Source organism: Tyto alba, unplaced genomic scaffold, assembly GCF_018691265.1.
Source record: "Tyto alba isolate M040663 unplaced genomic scaffold, T.alba_DEE_v4.0 Super-Scaffold_11, whole genome shotgun sequence".
Lineage (NCBI taxonomy): Eukaryota > Metazoa > Chordata > Aves > Strigiformes > Tytonidae > Tyto > Tyto alba.
In genome coordinates this window covers 10571404-10586464 of record NW_024881273.1, presented here as the reverse complement: position 1 = coordinate 10586464, position 15061 = coordinate 10571404, and the positions used below count along the sequence as shown (strand labels likewise).

Sequence of the window (15061 nt, the reverse complement as noted above, 5' to 3'; positions counted from 1 at the left end):
ACCTCCAGGTGGGAAACATATCTGTGACAGAAGCCACAAATTAGGCTCCCAACCTACCTCAGCTGAAGACAAAAAATAGGGAAAGTTGAAATTGTGTTGTGCCTGGGATCAGGCATTGGGGTGGATCCTTCTTTCAGGAGCTCTGCATGTGCCATAACACCCAGTATTGTGAATTAGTTTCAGAAACACTTGGGTAGCATGCTTTGATTTCTTGGTGCTAGCGTACCACCTGGCTAAGAAAGAGTGAATCTGTTGACTTATTTTTAATGAAAACGTCAGAAAAGCACCAAGGAGTTGAATACTCAGCATCCTCCCAGTCATAGGTGCCTTCCTGTGACTCGTCTGCCCTTTATATGTCTTTGTATCACTGTCCTGCCATTTACTGTAAGTCTTGGGTGTCCTTTGTCAATAAGGAAACACCTGGACAGTTGTTTCACAAATCAGCCCCTTAGATTCACTAAAAGAAATACTAGCTGTAATTGGTCAGCGGCAACACGCTGGTGGGTCACAGACAATACCAGAATATCTGAGGAATTGTAGATTTTGTGGATGTTCTCGTATAGATATAAACATTGGGTCTTTAAATGGAATGATACAAGATTAGCCACCGTGACACAGAGTATAAAAGCAAGAGATGCAGAATGAATAGTCATCATGAAAATTCTAAGGTACTTTACATAATTTTCTCTTGCTGTTTTTTTGTTGTTTGTTTGTTTGTTTGTTGTGTTTATTTTTGTTTTAGGTTTTGCTTGTTTGTTTGTTTGTTTTTCTATCTGCAAAGATAGTTTTCTCTGAGACAAGAAGCAGAGGTTCCATGGCTTCATTCTGGGGAGGATTGTCTCTGGTTTGTTTTACAGCATGTAATAATAGAAACTCTGGGAAGAAACCTATTTTAACGTAATTTTAGAACAAAGAGCTTCTGAGAATTATCCACTGAAAAGGTTTACAAATTCAGCTTCTTAGGTTACAAGAGTCCTGTACCTCCAAACCCTCCCAGCTTCTCAGGATGATGAGCTGCAGTATTGTATTCATGCATGTCTTTGCATTGGTAATGACCTAAAGGTTTCTGCCTGTTTTCCTGGGAGATGGTATAGTTTTCATAGCATAATCTTTCATACTAATCTAAAGTTCAATACTGAATGGAGGGAATATTTTCTGCTTTAAGGTACTGGGACTTTGCGTGGGCTAACTGGTAGTTTTGTTATTGCAATCATGCTAAGACTATACTTGGTCTCTCTCACTCCTGCATGCACTAAACCACAGCCAGCCTGATTAGCCTTGCAGTAAATACATTTATGAATGAGCCCAGCTGTGATTTAGCCCTCGAGGAGTGCTCCTTGAAAGCCCTGTTCTGCCCAAGATTTGTGCACAAATCCATTAGATATAGGCAGAACAAGATATCACAAAACCAGGGGATTTTAAACAGCTCCTGGAAATGCTTGGCAAAATCCTTTAACTGTAAGAGTGGCAGAGTTTAAAAATGGCTTTAAAGTTAATCCACGATGAATGAACTTCACTACAGAGGAGCAGAACTTGGCTAGTCTGATGTAGAGGAAGAGAGAAGTAGCCAATTCTAATGATGTTTTTTCATGGAAGGTGCTTAGAAATGAACTGCTGAGGAGTTTTGCGAACTATAGCAGTGGGAGAGCGGTGCGGTAACATCTGGGAGGATCCACTAAACCCTGAAACTCTACCCAGGCACCTCTAATTCAATTATACCTGTCCCTCCAGGGATAAGTTTGATTACATTACAAATTAATTTTACTTAAAGAACGGTTGGTAAAAGCCTACGGGTCTGCATTGATTTATTTTTCCCTTGGTCTTTTCTTTTAACTTTTCTGTTCTTGAATTGTTCTGATTAGCTTTCTCTGCTTGATATTCCATACTGCTGCAACTGCTTGGAAAAGGAACTGTAGGAGCTTTAGAAAGGAGCTTGGGATTTCTTTAGTCTTATTGAAAGAGCTGAGGAGAAATTCTTTGAATTCTTGGGGTATGATGCATAACAGAACATATTTTATGCCCCTGTAATTATCCTGAAATCAGATCAGATATTTTCCTTCTCTGCATGGAAAGGACTCCAGTGCCAAATTGCAGTAGAAGTTTTCTCATTCTGCACATGGACACATGGCATATTCTGCTCACTGGAGTGCATTGACCATTGGTTAAGTAAGTTGCAGTTCTTTATAAAAGTACGTATTTCATGCAGCAACACGTGAGTGTCATCTGTTTGCATTAATTTCCACCGTTGCCAGTATTCTCAGAAAGAAGAGACTTCTGTCAGAAGACAACTCTCTAATTTAGCCTAGAAAAGCATCACTGAGATGTAGTAGTAGCAAAGATGCATCTTCAACTGAGGGCAAGAAACCAGCAAAATCCATAATGTAGTCACACAGTAGAGGTGCAGCGTTAAGGGATTTTCAGTCAGGACTGTGCCTGTTTAAAATACATCCTATACCTTGAGCAGAAGTTGCAAGCCTGATGTAGAAACAGCTGAATGCATTTGTGTGCCCTGTGCTGTGCCGGCCAGCAGACAATGGTGCTAGTGATGGTCTCCTCTTCCTTGGGCTAGAGCGGTGGAAGAAGCCTGGAACCAGAGCTCTCTGGCCTCCATGGGTTAGGCTTTAGGGAACATGGTGAGAAGGTTTATTTAGGATTGGATCAGTAAGATTTCACTTGTGATCCCTCTATCAGGCTTCCCTTTTCTGGTGGCTGCCCTTCAGAAGCAGCGCTCTCCGTATTTTTCCAGCTAACATTACAGTGATCCTTAACTTGCTCCTAAGTTTATATCTGTCTATAAACAAGGTCCAGAATGTCTCCTTTCTGATAAATACAATATTTGAAAACAGAATTTTAGGCATTATGGCCTGAGAACGTCTTCCCTATGTGCCATGCAATGCTGATCTGTGTGCTTGGTGCAATTAGGCCTTTTCTGGTGATGATGTATTTGCCTTTGAAGTAGATAGCCAGATCCCTCCGGATATAAATATGCAGCATTTGAAATTGTGAGGAAAAGACTTTCTGAAGGAAGCATATTTATTTATGTCTGCTGAACATTTCATGTTTGCTTTGTCAAACAGGAGGAAGTTGTTCTTCATCAAGGTTCTCCTGATTGGTTTAAATGTGCAAGGAGAATAAGTAGAGAAAACCAAAGCATCAGGCTCGACACCTGCTCCTAACAACATTGGACTGGGAGACAGGGGAGAAATGGAATTAATCCATGGGTGATTGACAAAGAAGAGCCGCTAACTGTCTAATTCAAACGTATGGGGCACAAAGATGCTAGCATGTCTTTGCCAATAGCACAAACTTGAAATTAAATAAGAGTATTTGTATCAAACTTTTTTTTTTCCTTAAATCACATTACAAAATGCTTCTGCTTAAGGCAGATTAAATTACATGCGGGGTCTGAATACCAGGCGGTCCAAACAACAAAATTGCATTTTTCAATTATATGGGCAGGGCCATGTCAGAAGAAATCGTGTTTCTGATCCATCCACTGGAGAAGCTGATTCATTCTGAGTCAATTCCTTCTGCCCAAGGAGTTCACTATGTCCATATTTTCCTTGCCTCCATCCCTTGTTCTCACAGTGCTATGATTTGTAGCATCTGGTACGTGCTGAAATATAGCTATTGCTGCCTGTTTTGAACTCTGTTTTCGATGGAAGTCATCAGCTGTGAAAGGACAGGTTGGGTGGTTCTTTCAAGAGTAGCAGAAGTTGGTTCTTGGATGTTCTGAGTTTCTAGCTTTTCCTGTTGTGTTTTTGTTTTGTTTTTTTAAATCAAATATTTATTGATTCTGTTTTACTTAGGGCATTTGCTAGCTTTTTTTCTCCTATGATATTCTGGTTTTGTATGTGCATTTGCTGGATGTGTCAGTCTGGTGACGGAACATTGCACTTGTTCATACCTGGGTTTAGGTCATACTTCTGTTGGATTGGTGACTGAACATTAATCGTTGTTTCTTTCCTCCTTTTTCTTCTCTTGAAATGTTGTAAATTGTCTTGGCAAAGTGTATTGAGATCTGTTGGTGAAAATGACAGTGAAAAAAACCCCTACCTAGTATTTTTGTTACTCTGTCAAAGAAGATGGGGCATACCTGGAACATAACTCAGAGTCAAGTCTGGTGGATAAATAAGAGGATAAGAATCTCCCTGCCAGAGCGAGATATGAGGCAGGTGGAGGTTGTGCAATGCTTTCTCTAGGTTTGATATACAGTCCCTTCCTACGATTTTAAGTTTTGTCTGCTAACTAAGCAAGGCCACCGGTTTCAAAGCATTGGTTTGATACCAATCCTTGTGATACAGAGACTTTACATTGAGGTCATTCCAGTAAGCACCATCAGGCTTGCTGAGCGTGAAACCAAAGATGGGAGTGATAACTCCCCAGCAAGGGAGAGACTCGTGTCAGCACAAATGCTGGTGCAAGCTTTCCCTCTGGGCTAATGACTGAAAGAGGTGACAGCAGCAGCACAAATTCATCCACACCCAGAGAGATGCATCTGCTTTATTGGGGGAGTTTTGCCTTCTGTTTCTTACCATTCCAAAGTACATAGGGTGCAGAATGGAAGTTCAGGATCTGGTCTGGAAGCTAGCTTAAGCTTCTGATTTACAGGGCCAGCTATTAATAGTTAAAGATTTTAACATTCTTACTACTTCACAATTGCATTTTTTTAAATTATGTGCAAGGAAACGCAATACCACTGAACAAAGGTTTTTTAAAAATTCTGTATTATTATATTATTGGACTTGTCAGCCATCTCATTTTATATCTGGCATTGGTTCACCTGGTTTCTTTCTCACACTCTCTGCACTCATATAGTCAGATGGGTTGCCAGTGTAACTGTGGATAACTCCAGGGTCCCTTGTGTTGGAAACACAGTCTGTTTGCTTACTGAACTGTTGTGTCTGATGTCAGAAAGGAGAGAAAAGTTGTAGCATGGGGCATGTGTGAGCATGCTTCTCCTAGCAAGTCCCAAGCTCAAAGGGAGGTGGAGGTGTGCTGTTCCTTCATGTGACCATGCCTTCCCCTGAGCACAGAGGTCCAGCAGATAGAGCCTACCTCTTGGTAGGAAAAAGGCTGAGAAGTCTGCAGACCTCATAGCTTATCATCTTATTCCTCTCATGTGAACACTTTGCCCTTGATAGTCTCCTTTAATGATATTGCTCCTATTTTAAAAGAGAGTATGTTACATGGTATAATTAATACCCTCTTGGTATTTCCTCCCCTATTGCAAATGTTGGCAGAAGTGTCCTTGTAGGCTCTTCACAAAAGTGTTAATAGAACCTTTTTCATCTAGTTAACTTTGTGCCCATGATATTTCATGACTGTCTTTCATTTAAAATTTAAACCTCTTTTTTATTTTTTGATAATTGAAGCTGTTATTTTTCAAGCAATTTCAAAAGACAAGCAGCAATGTGAGATGGACCTGGGCCAACTGTGCTCACTCAGTATGAATGTGCCCAGCAGTGAATGGGGTGAAAGCCGTGCAGTTTGAAAGGACCCTCGTTCCCTCCTCGATCTTTCCTCGCGCGCATTAGTCGAAGCCACATATTGCAGCAGCTGTACAAAGCAGCTGGGATTCAGGATTGTCTCGCTGAAATTTTCCTTGTTGCAACTTGTATCTGTTGCCCCTTCTCTGTCCGTGTGCACCTTTGAGAAAAGTTTGGCACCATCTTGTCTTTGTCATTCCTGGAATTGTAAAACTGAAATTACAGAAGATGACTTTCCTGTAGCATCTGTGCTGCTACAGCATCTGAGAACCTTCCGTACCATGCTGAGCAATGTGATTAATCTCCACCCTTAGAAGTTTGATTCTTTTCCTCATGTTTTCTCTAGAGGGAGAGGTTTGCCTTATGCTATTTGGTTGGTTTTGGTAGAGTAGAGGGTTTTTGCCCTTTCGCATGTTTTTAACATTCCATTGTTGCCACTGCTTATTGGCCTCCAGATCTAAACTTGTATGACTTAAAATGCCAAAGGCAGTGTTTTCTGTAGCTTCAAGTCCTAAAAACTTGATCTGGAAATTGAAGTCTCCAGCTATTTTCTTTCTGCCCTTTGTTTCATCATAGGTGATAAATTTTCCCATCAAAAGCTTCACAGCCTATTTGCCTGTGATATGTGAAGCAGAAGAAAACAGAACTTGTGCTTCCATAATTATATGGTTAGAAAGGCATAATAAAAATAAATGTGGCTACGTGCTAACAGTAGACACAACACCTTTGACTATGAGCTCTCAGAGGCAGCAGTTCTGTTGGGTATGAAGGTATTTTTATCATGAGAGGATGTTATAAAAGCTTACACCCCGCTTCCAAAAGTGCCCATCTCGTGTAGGTACAGAAGTCCCAAACATACATTTGCAAAACATTATCTGTGCAATTAAATTAGACCTTTAGAAAGATTAGATCCAGAGCTTTCTTTTGAAATTCCTTTACAAAGATGATGAGATTATTATTTAATGCTCATAACAACCTCCCCACAGTACAAATGAAACATTGCCTTCACAGTTCTTAAAGGCTGAATACAGCTCACGTGCATATAGAAATAATTTTGTGAAACTGTCCTCAGGGTCTTGTTTGCCATTGCAAAGGGATTTTTTTCTGGCAGGAGGCAATCTGTGTTGTGAAAAATTACCATTGTTCCCCACATGAAGATATCTGCTTACCAAGGTCTTGTTGGCTAATTTAATATCTTTTCCCGTTTCCAGATTTTGCAGAGTTTGTTTTTCTGGGTCTGTTCCTTACTGAGATGTCTTTGAAGATGTATGGGCTGGGGCCAAGAAATTACTTCCACTCTTCATTCAACTGCTTTGACTTTGGGGTGAGTAGGCTTCAGCTGTGTGGGTGAAGTCTGTGGCTCTCCTGTTATTCAGTGGCGTTGGGCGTTTAAGGGTGAGTATGGGAATCCATGGGAAGTGGTGCTGTCAGTGTCTTCTGCGGGGAGTAGTCATTGTATAAATTAGCTGCAGTGAAACACATTAAGCTTCCCCTAGTTATGATCCTTTTTGAAGAAATGTGACGGCTGGGGGTTTCATTTCCTTGGCAAGCTACAGGGTGTTCACAGCATCAGCACCAGTAAATGCTCTGATTACTGGAGAGGTTTTCTCTCCCATTTAAATGAGGTGATTAAAAGACAAAACCCCCACACATCTTATTGCTCATCTCCCCTATCATCCGTTTAATAGCCTTTACCTCAGGATACATAGGCAGCACTTTTCAAACATGAGTACCCAGAAGTAGAAGTCTAAACACATGATTAGGTGACAGAAAAGCAGTAACTCACGTCATTTTATTGCAGAACTACAGGCTCTCCCCTTTGTGCTAAAGCTATAGCTTTGAAGTGTGAATAGTGGGGTGTCGTGGTTTAGGCCTGATTGGCAGCCAACCACAATGCAGCACCTCTCTCTCCCTTCTCCTCCGGCAATGAGAAGGGACAGAGAGCCAGGCTTGGGGTTCAAGATAGGACTGGGATGGGGGAAAATCCCCCTTTTATGATCACGAGCAAAAGGCAGACTCGTTAGGGGAAGGAAAAAAAAAGAACATACATTTATTACAGACACTAACAACACATAACAGAGTAGGACAGTGAGAAGCATTGCCACATCTTGAGAACACCTTCCCCCCACCCCTCCCTTCTTCCCGGGCTCAGTTCTGCTCCCGATATCTCTACCTCCTCCCCCAGGGGCGCAGGGGCAGGGAATGGGGGTGCAGTCAGTGCTGCCACTTCCTTCATCTTCGGTGAGGGGAGTGTCCAAAACTTGTTACCCCCTGCTCCATCGTGGTCCCCCTCTCACAGCAGACAGTCCTCCACAAACTTTCTCTGACTTGAATTCCTCCCACGGGCCGCAGTGTTCCCCACACTGCTCCGTCATGGGTCACTAACTTCCTCCGACTGGATTCCCTCCCACGGCTGCAGCCCTTCCCGAGCTGCTCCGGCGTGGGACTCCCCCGCATGCTGCAATCCTCCCAGCACTGAATTACAGCAGTGGGGCTGCCTTTTCCCATGAGACCCCGGCCTTCTTCGGGCACAGAACCTTGATTATTCCGAGCAGGAGCCACAGGCCACAAATCAATGTCTGCTCCACCGTAGATCTTCATGGGTGGCAGGGGGGGCCGCCCTGCCGTCTCCCCACAGGATACAGGGGGGTCTCTGCTCCGGCACACCTCCCCCCTCCTTTCTTCCTCCATTCCTCCACTGACCTTGGTGTTCACGCAGCTGCAGCAACTCCTCCTCACAAGTCCGACCGCCCGTCACCACGTCCCTTCTTAAATACATTATTGCAGAGGTGCAGCCGATTGGCTCAATTTCCCAAACAGAAGTGGAGCTGACGTGGAGCTGGGGGAGCTTTGAGAAGCTTCTCACAGGGGGCCGCCCCGATAGCCCCCTCCCCTGCCACCAAAAAACTCCACCACTCACTCAACCCAGGACAGGGGGCCAGTTTTGACTCCGTCTAACAGAGAACGTTGCATGCAGAGGTTAATTTATTCATTAAAAGCTATTAGACGGTAATCTGTCCTCACAAAGGTTAACTTGGCTTCACTTACCTTTAGTGTGGGCTGAGCTCTGCATCCCAGGGAGTGAACTAGTCTGTAAGGTTTATTTAACAAACCAGATATGAAGCTTGTGATACAGCCATGGGCAAGGGGAGGACAGTTCTGGTCATTGTACACGTCAGCCAGCCCTTCTCTCCAATATTTACGCTGTTACTTCTAGTCTTCATCTGCCAAAATGTAGGGAGTGATTCTTCTCCCCCGTGGAGAAAAATTCCCTGCTTCAGCTCTGCTTCCACAAGTGAGGAGGAGGTATTAGCTTTGTTAAGTGACCACTCCTAAATCCAAGACTACACATAGAGCCAACTTCTCTTTTTGGCAGTGTCAGCAGGAAATCTCATAGCTTGATAAAGATTAAACCATCCAGCCCAAGAATCACCTGTGTCCAGCAAACTGAGGTGCTGCATTGGGCTGCACCAAGTGTGGGGGTCTCCTCTCTGGAGTGTCCATCACAGCTGGTGGAGGCTCAGAACATTGAAATGCCTTGTGCTGCTCTTCCTGGCTGCATAGCCTAAAAGATAATACACAGGCTCTAACTGTCATGAGAGGAAACCAGAGCACAAATAACACATATAATGTAAGATAACGGGATGTCTTCACATTCAGAGTTGGTACCGAATCCAAGGGGCAAAGAGGCGCCGCTGAACTGAAGGCGGCCAACCCATGGCAAGGTTTAATTGTACTGGTGAGATGTCCTGCAAAGGCTGGAATGAAGAGTGTGCCCACAGAATACAAGGGGACTGACACCCAGCTTTCAGTAAGTTCCGTGCATGCCCAAAGACCACAGCTTCTGTGAGCTGAGTGGAAGACGTTTAGTGGACAAGCAATATTGCCTAGTTAGTTGCTGAGTGTTTCCCAGGGGGTAAAACTTGTTGCTCTGTTTCTAATTCTTTCTCCTTTAGAGAATGTGTAGGGATCTTCTATCTTTTCTTTCTCCCTCATCACCCACCTTCCATCCCCCAGAATTAATCCAGCTACTTCACCCCCACTGGAAGATCACACACACCTGCAGTCAGTTTAGTTTGTCAAACCATCAAGATGAAACCGTTTAAATGCAAAAAGTGAAACAACAAATCAGAGCAACATCAGTCTTGGGAGAAACAGTCCAGTGAGGTCTCATGTGAAACAAGGTCCCAGGAGGCCATGGTTGAGATGCCAGGAAAATTAATTATCAGCGTAACATGTGGAGGGTCTAAGGAAAGGGTTTTGCTGTTTTGTGAGGGTTTCTCAAGAGTCATAGGCTGTGGGAGAGAAGTTTTAGTTCCTTCTTTTTCTGATGGGAGAAACTGGATGAGCAACTGTTGTGTGTCTCCCTTTCCCGCTACGTTTTCTTGAAGCTCAGGGAACAGCATTTCTTGCAGAGCAGCTGCAAGCAATGCTGTAGTTTTCAAAAGAAGTCCAGGTTTCTGTTTATCAAAGGGGTTTCCAGGCTGCTGAGTCTCCCAGCACCACTCAGGTGTTGAGACACAGCTCTGCCGCCCTGACTCCCCATTAACACTCCCTCTCACAACACAAACCAGCTGCTCACTGGGGTCCAGTGATAACGTGTTTATGGTGTGCTTTGCACGACTGGGAACCATGGTCCATGGGAGCTCTGAAATGCTAGGATAATGCAAGTAATAACAGCAATTGTCAGCGAAACGCCTGTTTTCTCTTATTAACTGTGCAGTAACCTGTGTGGATACAATTGCCCTTTCTAATTGTTCTTAACCCATTACTATTTTGTCCTTTTTGTAATAAAGAATTTCAGAGAAGATTTCTTTATCACTTGAGGTTAATTCTCTGACAGCCTTAAAACAAACAAACAGACAAAACAAAAAAACACCTTGATTGGAGACAATCAAGGCTGAGGGCCTGGCGGACAATTGGATGTGCATGCTAGAGGCTTTGCAGGATCTCTTATAGCTATTACCTTAATCACTCCCCTAAAGACTCTCAGTTGCCAGAAGTTTCTGGTAGATCTTGTCCAGAGCTAATGCTTCACTGTTCTGCAGTGCTGAGGGTGAAGACTTTTGGTCCTTCTGATGGAAAGGGGAGGACAGGGCAGTGGTCCCCTGCATCTCTGCAGGCTGTACAGACCGACTGCATGCAGGGGGGAAATGAAGTGTTGGCATTTGCAGTTGAGCCAGTGTTAAAAAAAAAAAAAAAAAAAAAAAAAAAAAGGAAAAGTATGGTGTCTGTCAGAAAAGGTTATTTTAAGGTAGTTTGCTTGCTAGAGAAGAAAGCAACAAGTTCCTATCTGTGATCTCCTATGCATCTGTCCTGCTTCTAAGTATTGCTCTTTTTTAGACTGGACTGTAGAAAGTTGGAAGAAGGTTTTTCAGTGCTGTTGGCTAATTCATGATTTTGCTGAAGTTTTCATAAGAAAACCATCACAGCCCAAGTTCTGATTCTTCTTCTGTCCTCAGCCTCTCTAGAAGCACCACAAAGAACTAAGCAGAAGTTTTGTCTTATGTAAAATGGACTCTTCTTGCAGGTCATCGTGGGAAGTATATTTGAAGTCATTTGGGCTGCAGTGAAACCAGGTACCTCATTTGGCATCAGCGTATTGAGAGCACTTCGACTGCTGAGGATTTTCAAAGTAACAAAGTAAGTCCAGCTCCCTTTCCTCTCATATTAGACTTTTAGCACCATATGAAATCTGTATCACCAGCCCCACAGCAAGTAGTAGTGTTTTCCACACTTGTAAAAAAAAAAAAAGAAAAGAAAAAAGAAAAAAGTTTGCCAGAAAGAAACCCCCCAACCTCCCTGTATTATTTGGCACAAAGGTCTTGTCTGTCCTAACATCCTATGTCTGCACTGGCCCTAATGAGGGGCAGGAGCAGAAGACAAGTGCAGATGCAGAATTGCCTTTTCCTTGGCTGGGCAATCAGGGTTTCTGGCAGTTGAGTTTAGGGAGTTCCTGAGCCTGTATTTGCACCCACAGAGATGTTTAACAGCCCTTTGCCCAGCCTCACGTACAGGTTTGCCTACTCTTGGGCAGAGGGCTCCAGAGTAGTAGTGATGGGCTGCATGAGAGCAACCTTCTTTTCTTTGTTTTTAAGCTTGCTTAAAACAAAAAATCTCGTAAGGTGATCCCTTATTTCTGTGGTAAGAGAAAAAAGTTCCTTATTTACTTTCTAAGCCCCATCAACTGCCCACTCTCTTTATCTGCTACTGATCTGGTGATTGTTCCTTAAGTATTTAGGAACTGGAAAACTGAGCTACCCTAGCTACTGATAAATCCCTGTCCCTGAACCACTGTGTTGACACAAATACGAAGTGTGTTGCTGCTGCCTGTGCCGTGTCTGTTCTGGGAATGTCTGAGGTGTTCAGCTGTGACCTGTGAAGTTGAATATTCACTAGGGTTGGCTTGCCACAGCTTTTCAGTGGTTTTCATGTTCATGCATTGTGTTAATGTGTGCTAGCATTAACCAACAACTACTGTGGAATTTATAAATCCATCTAGAGCAATTTCTGGAGGATTTCAAAATTGTGGTGTGGAAATTGATGACATATTTAGGTGCTGCTGTTGTTTTCCAAGTTTTTTTTTTTTTTTTTTTACACTATTGCCTCCTCAGATCCCTCTTACTTGTTCTTGGCTTGAAGTAACAAAAGGAGGAATAGCACCTCCCTCCACAAAAAACCCAACCACCTCAAATAGGTAGAGGACAGGTTATCACATTTGAACAAAGCAAGCATTTGAAGTAACCAGGTACTTTCACAGCTATTCAAACGCACAGGTTTTGTTAGCTCTGTAGGGTTTGCTGATTTGTATCTGCTAATCATTATGCAGATCCAAGATTTGTGTATGCTACTGTGTGTGTTGTACTGTGGGACAAAGGGGTTGAAAACATTAAGTTCTGTAAATATCCAGCAAAACAGGTGGGCACCTGCTCCAGAAATGTCACTATAGTCTACCTTTGCACTAATCTTACTTATGGTAAACTCCAGGTTTTGTAGCAAATTCATAGCAATTAATTGTCAGCAGTTATTTTATTCAGTGTATCTGATTGCATGTTGTACTTCCTAAAAATTTTGGACATTTTTGCAAGTTAAAATGATCTTTTTGTGAGTTTTGACTCTTCAGGATTTTAGCCAACTTAATAAAAGGATGAAACCCAAGATTTAACATAACATAGCATACCATGGAGCAAGTCACGTGCTCTCCCCCTTCTCAGAACAGTGAATTAAATTCTCACTCCACTGATGCTGAAGTTCCCTTGACCTCATTATGTGGGTTTTTCACCTGACATGACAGAAGGGTGTTCATTGTGTTACCAGAAGAGAGGTCCCCCCCAGCTCACAAGGGGGATCTCAGCTGTGCTGGGCCCTGTTACCCCAGTGCCTGAGCTGCACAGCTCAGTCCCAGCATAACTCATGGAGAGAGACCAAAGCAGTGGCACCAGGCACAGATTGCTACCCACCTGCGCTCGCTACAGTCCTTACTGTGAAAGCATCCTGATCTTCAGTAGTTTTCTTTTTTTCCCCCTTTCCATCTCTTTCATAGCAATTTTTCTCTGAAGCTCCCTGCCCTGTTTTTTTTTTGTTTTGTTTTGTTGATTTTTGTTGTTTGGTTGGTTGTTTTTTTTTGTTGTTGTTGTTGGGGTTTTTTTGTTTGTTTTGGTTTGGTTTTGTTGTTGTTGTTGTTTTTTTTTTTCTTGTTGTTGGTTGGTTGGTTGTTTTTTTTTGTTTTGCTTTTTTTTTTTTCCTCTGTGTTTAGCAGAGGCCAGTTGCAGCCCACCTTCTTTGACTAACTGGTAGTATTAGACCTTTTGATTCATATGTCCAAAATCAGTGTGACTGCAGACAGCAGAGCAATGCAGTAGTTAAAGTTAAATTGCAGCCGGCCTGAAAGGTGGTAGTAGGATGTGCTATGAGGGGACACAGCCTAAGAGGAGCCAAAATTCAACGAGGAGGGCAAGGATAAAACAGCTTTACATGTTTTCCTCTCTGTCATGACAGAACTGAATGGAAACTGGCATCTGCAGAAATGCAACTCCTCATTATATCTTGGTGCTCTGTAGTCAGCCAGGATTTGGTGCTGAGCTATTCCAGGACAAAGCAAAACCTCCACATGTATTTTGTGTCCAGCTGTGTTAACTGCAAGGTGCGAACCCCTTGTTTGTGGCAGATTTTGCCTGAAGCCATTGTGCCAAGCAGGGGAGAGCCCTGTGATCAGCAAACCCTTCCTCCTCCAAGGAGAGCAGCTCAGTCCTTTTTGCTTAGGGGCTAACCCTGAGTAGGTTTGGTTGCAACTTTTTCAATTGAAGATATTCTCCTGAGAGACCAAAGTTTCTCCTGACACCTCTGTCACTGTATTGTGGACATAACTTTTCATGGAATGGGTGCAATGGGAGTGCAAGATGCTGCTCCTCCTGGGATGGATGTGCCTCTATCAACCTCAGCACAGAGAAACGTTGGCTGGTTCAGTCGCTGCAGCTACACCTGGGGGAAGGAAGAGGAAAATGAAGACAAAGAAAAGAGAAAGGATGGCATTTTTGCTCTTCTGACTCAAGCTCTGAGCTTCTCTTCCCATCAGCAGACAGACAAATCCATGGGCTTCCTTCTGCTGGGTACCCACAGCTGCACTGCAGGAGGCAGCTCAGTGAATGGGTCTGTCCCCCAAACTGCAGCTGTAGGAGACACAGAGTGGGATGCTGCTGCAGAGAGTGATCTCTGGATGGCAGCTCCCAATGCCGGGTGGTGAAAACGGGAGAGGTCACTGGAGAAAAAGAGAGAAAAATTTCCCCCCATGATCTGAGTGAAAACTCTTAGCAGAGAACATGTGAAATAGTTCTAAAATCACTTGTTTCCTACTGCCTACTCGAGTCCCTTTGTTCCAAATGCCTGTCTGTCCAAAAGGAGATCGTCAAAAAGCTCCTCTCCTTAATAGCTCTTTCTGCATTTTCTGATTCATTAGTTTTCCTAATATAAATACTCCCTGCCTTTTCTCAGCAGGGTAATAAAGCCAGGAAAGAGAGCTGTTTCTGAGCACCCTCACCGGCACGCCGTGACTCGACGTGCCTGCCTGCGAGTGTGCCAGGAGCTGTCTCGGGGGGACAGGGGAGATAAAAGCAAAATAACTTCAGTTTTTGGCCAGATACAACTTGGATGTGTCAGTCAGGATTCAGGCTGAGCCGTTCCCTCTTGCCGTGTTGGTGTTAATGTCCCAGATTTGTTTTAATCCTCCGAGGTGATTGCTCGGTCCTGGATGCTTAAACTGTGTGACTGAATTGCCCCACACTGAAGTCATCTCTGTGCGTGAATGTGAGTGTTAAATGTCTACAGAAATGTTTAAACCTATGGGAGTGTAACTCCACTTGTGGATACTGGCAAGTGGACCAGTTGGAAGGACACACTGCTAAGTTGTCCTGGTGGAAACGAGCTGTTTATTCCTGATTTGTGTCTCACAAAGGGAGGGGTTCACTGCCCCCCGTCCAGTCTCACCTTGATGATATCGATACATCCCTGGTTTTGACACCCCTGCTGACTTCCATGCTGGATGAGAAGATGCAGAAAGGTTGAAATCTATACCA

At 43.5% G+C, this 15061-nt stretch overlaps 1 protein-coding gene across 18 annotated transcripts in view; it reads left to right on the top strand.

The window, feature by feature from the left end:
- CACNA1B (calcium voltage-gated channel subunit alpha1 B) overlaps window positions 1–15061 on the top strand; it is a 307336-nt gene that overhangs the window by 173125 nt on the left and 119150 nt on the right. For all 18 annotated transcript variants that reach the window (XR_006164766.1, XM_042786548.1, XM_042786546.1 and 15 more), the window contains 2 exons: window positions 6701–6813; window positions 11020–11132. Coding sequence is in view for 17 of the 18 variants with exons in the window: in XM_042786548.1 (XP_042642482.1) it covers window positions 6701–6813; window positions 11020–11132 (226 nt within the window). In the remaining variant the exon portion in view is untranslated. The remainder of the gene's footprint in view (window positions 1–6700; window positions 6814–11019; window positions 11133–15061) is intronic.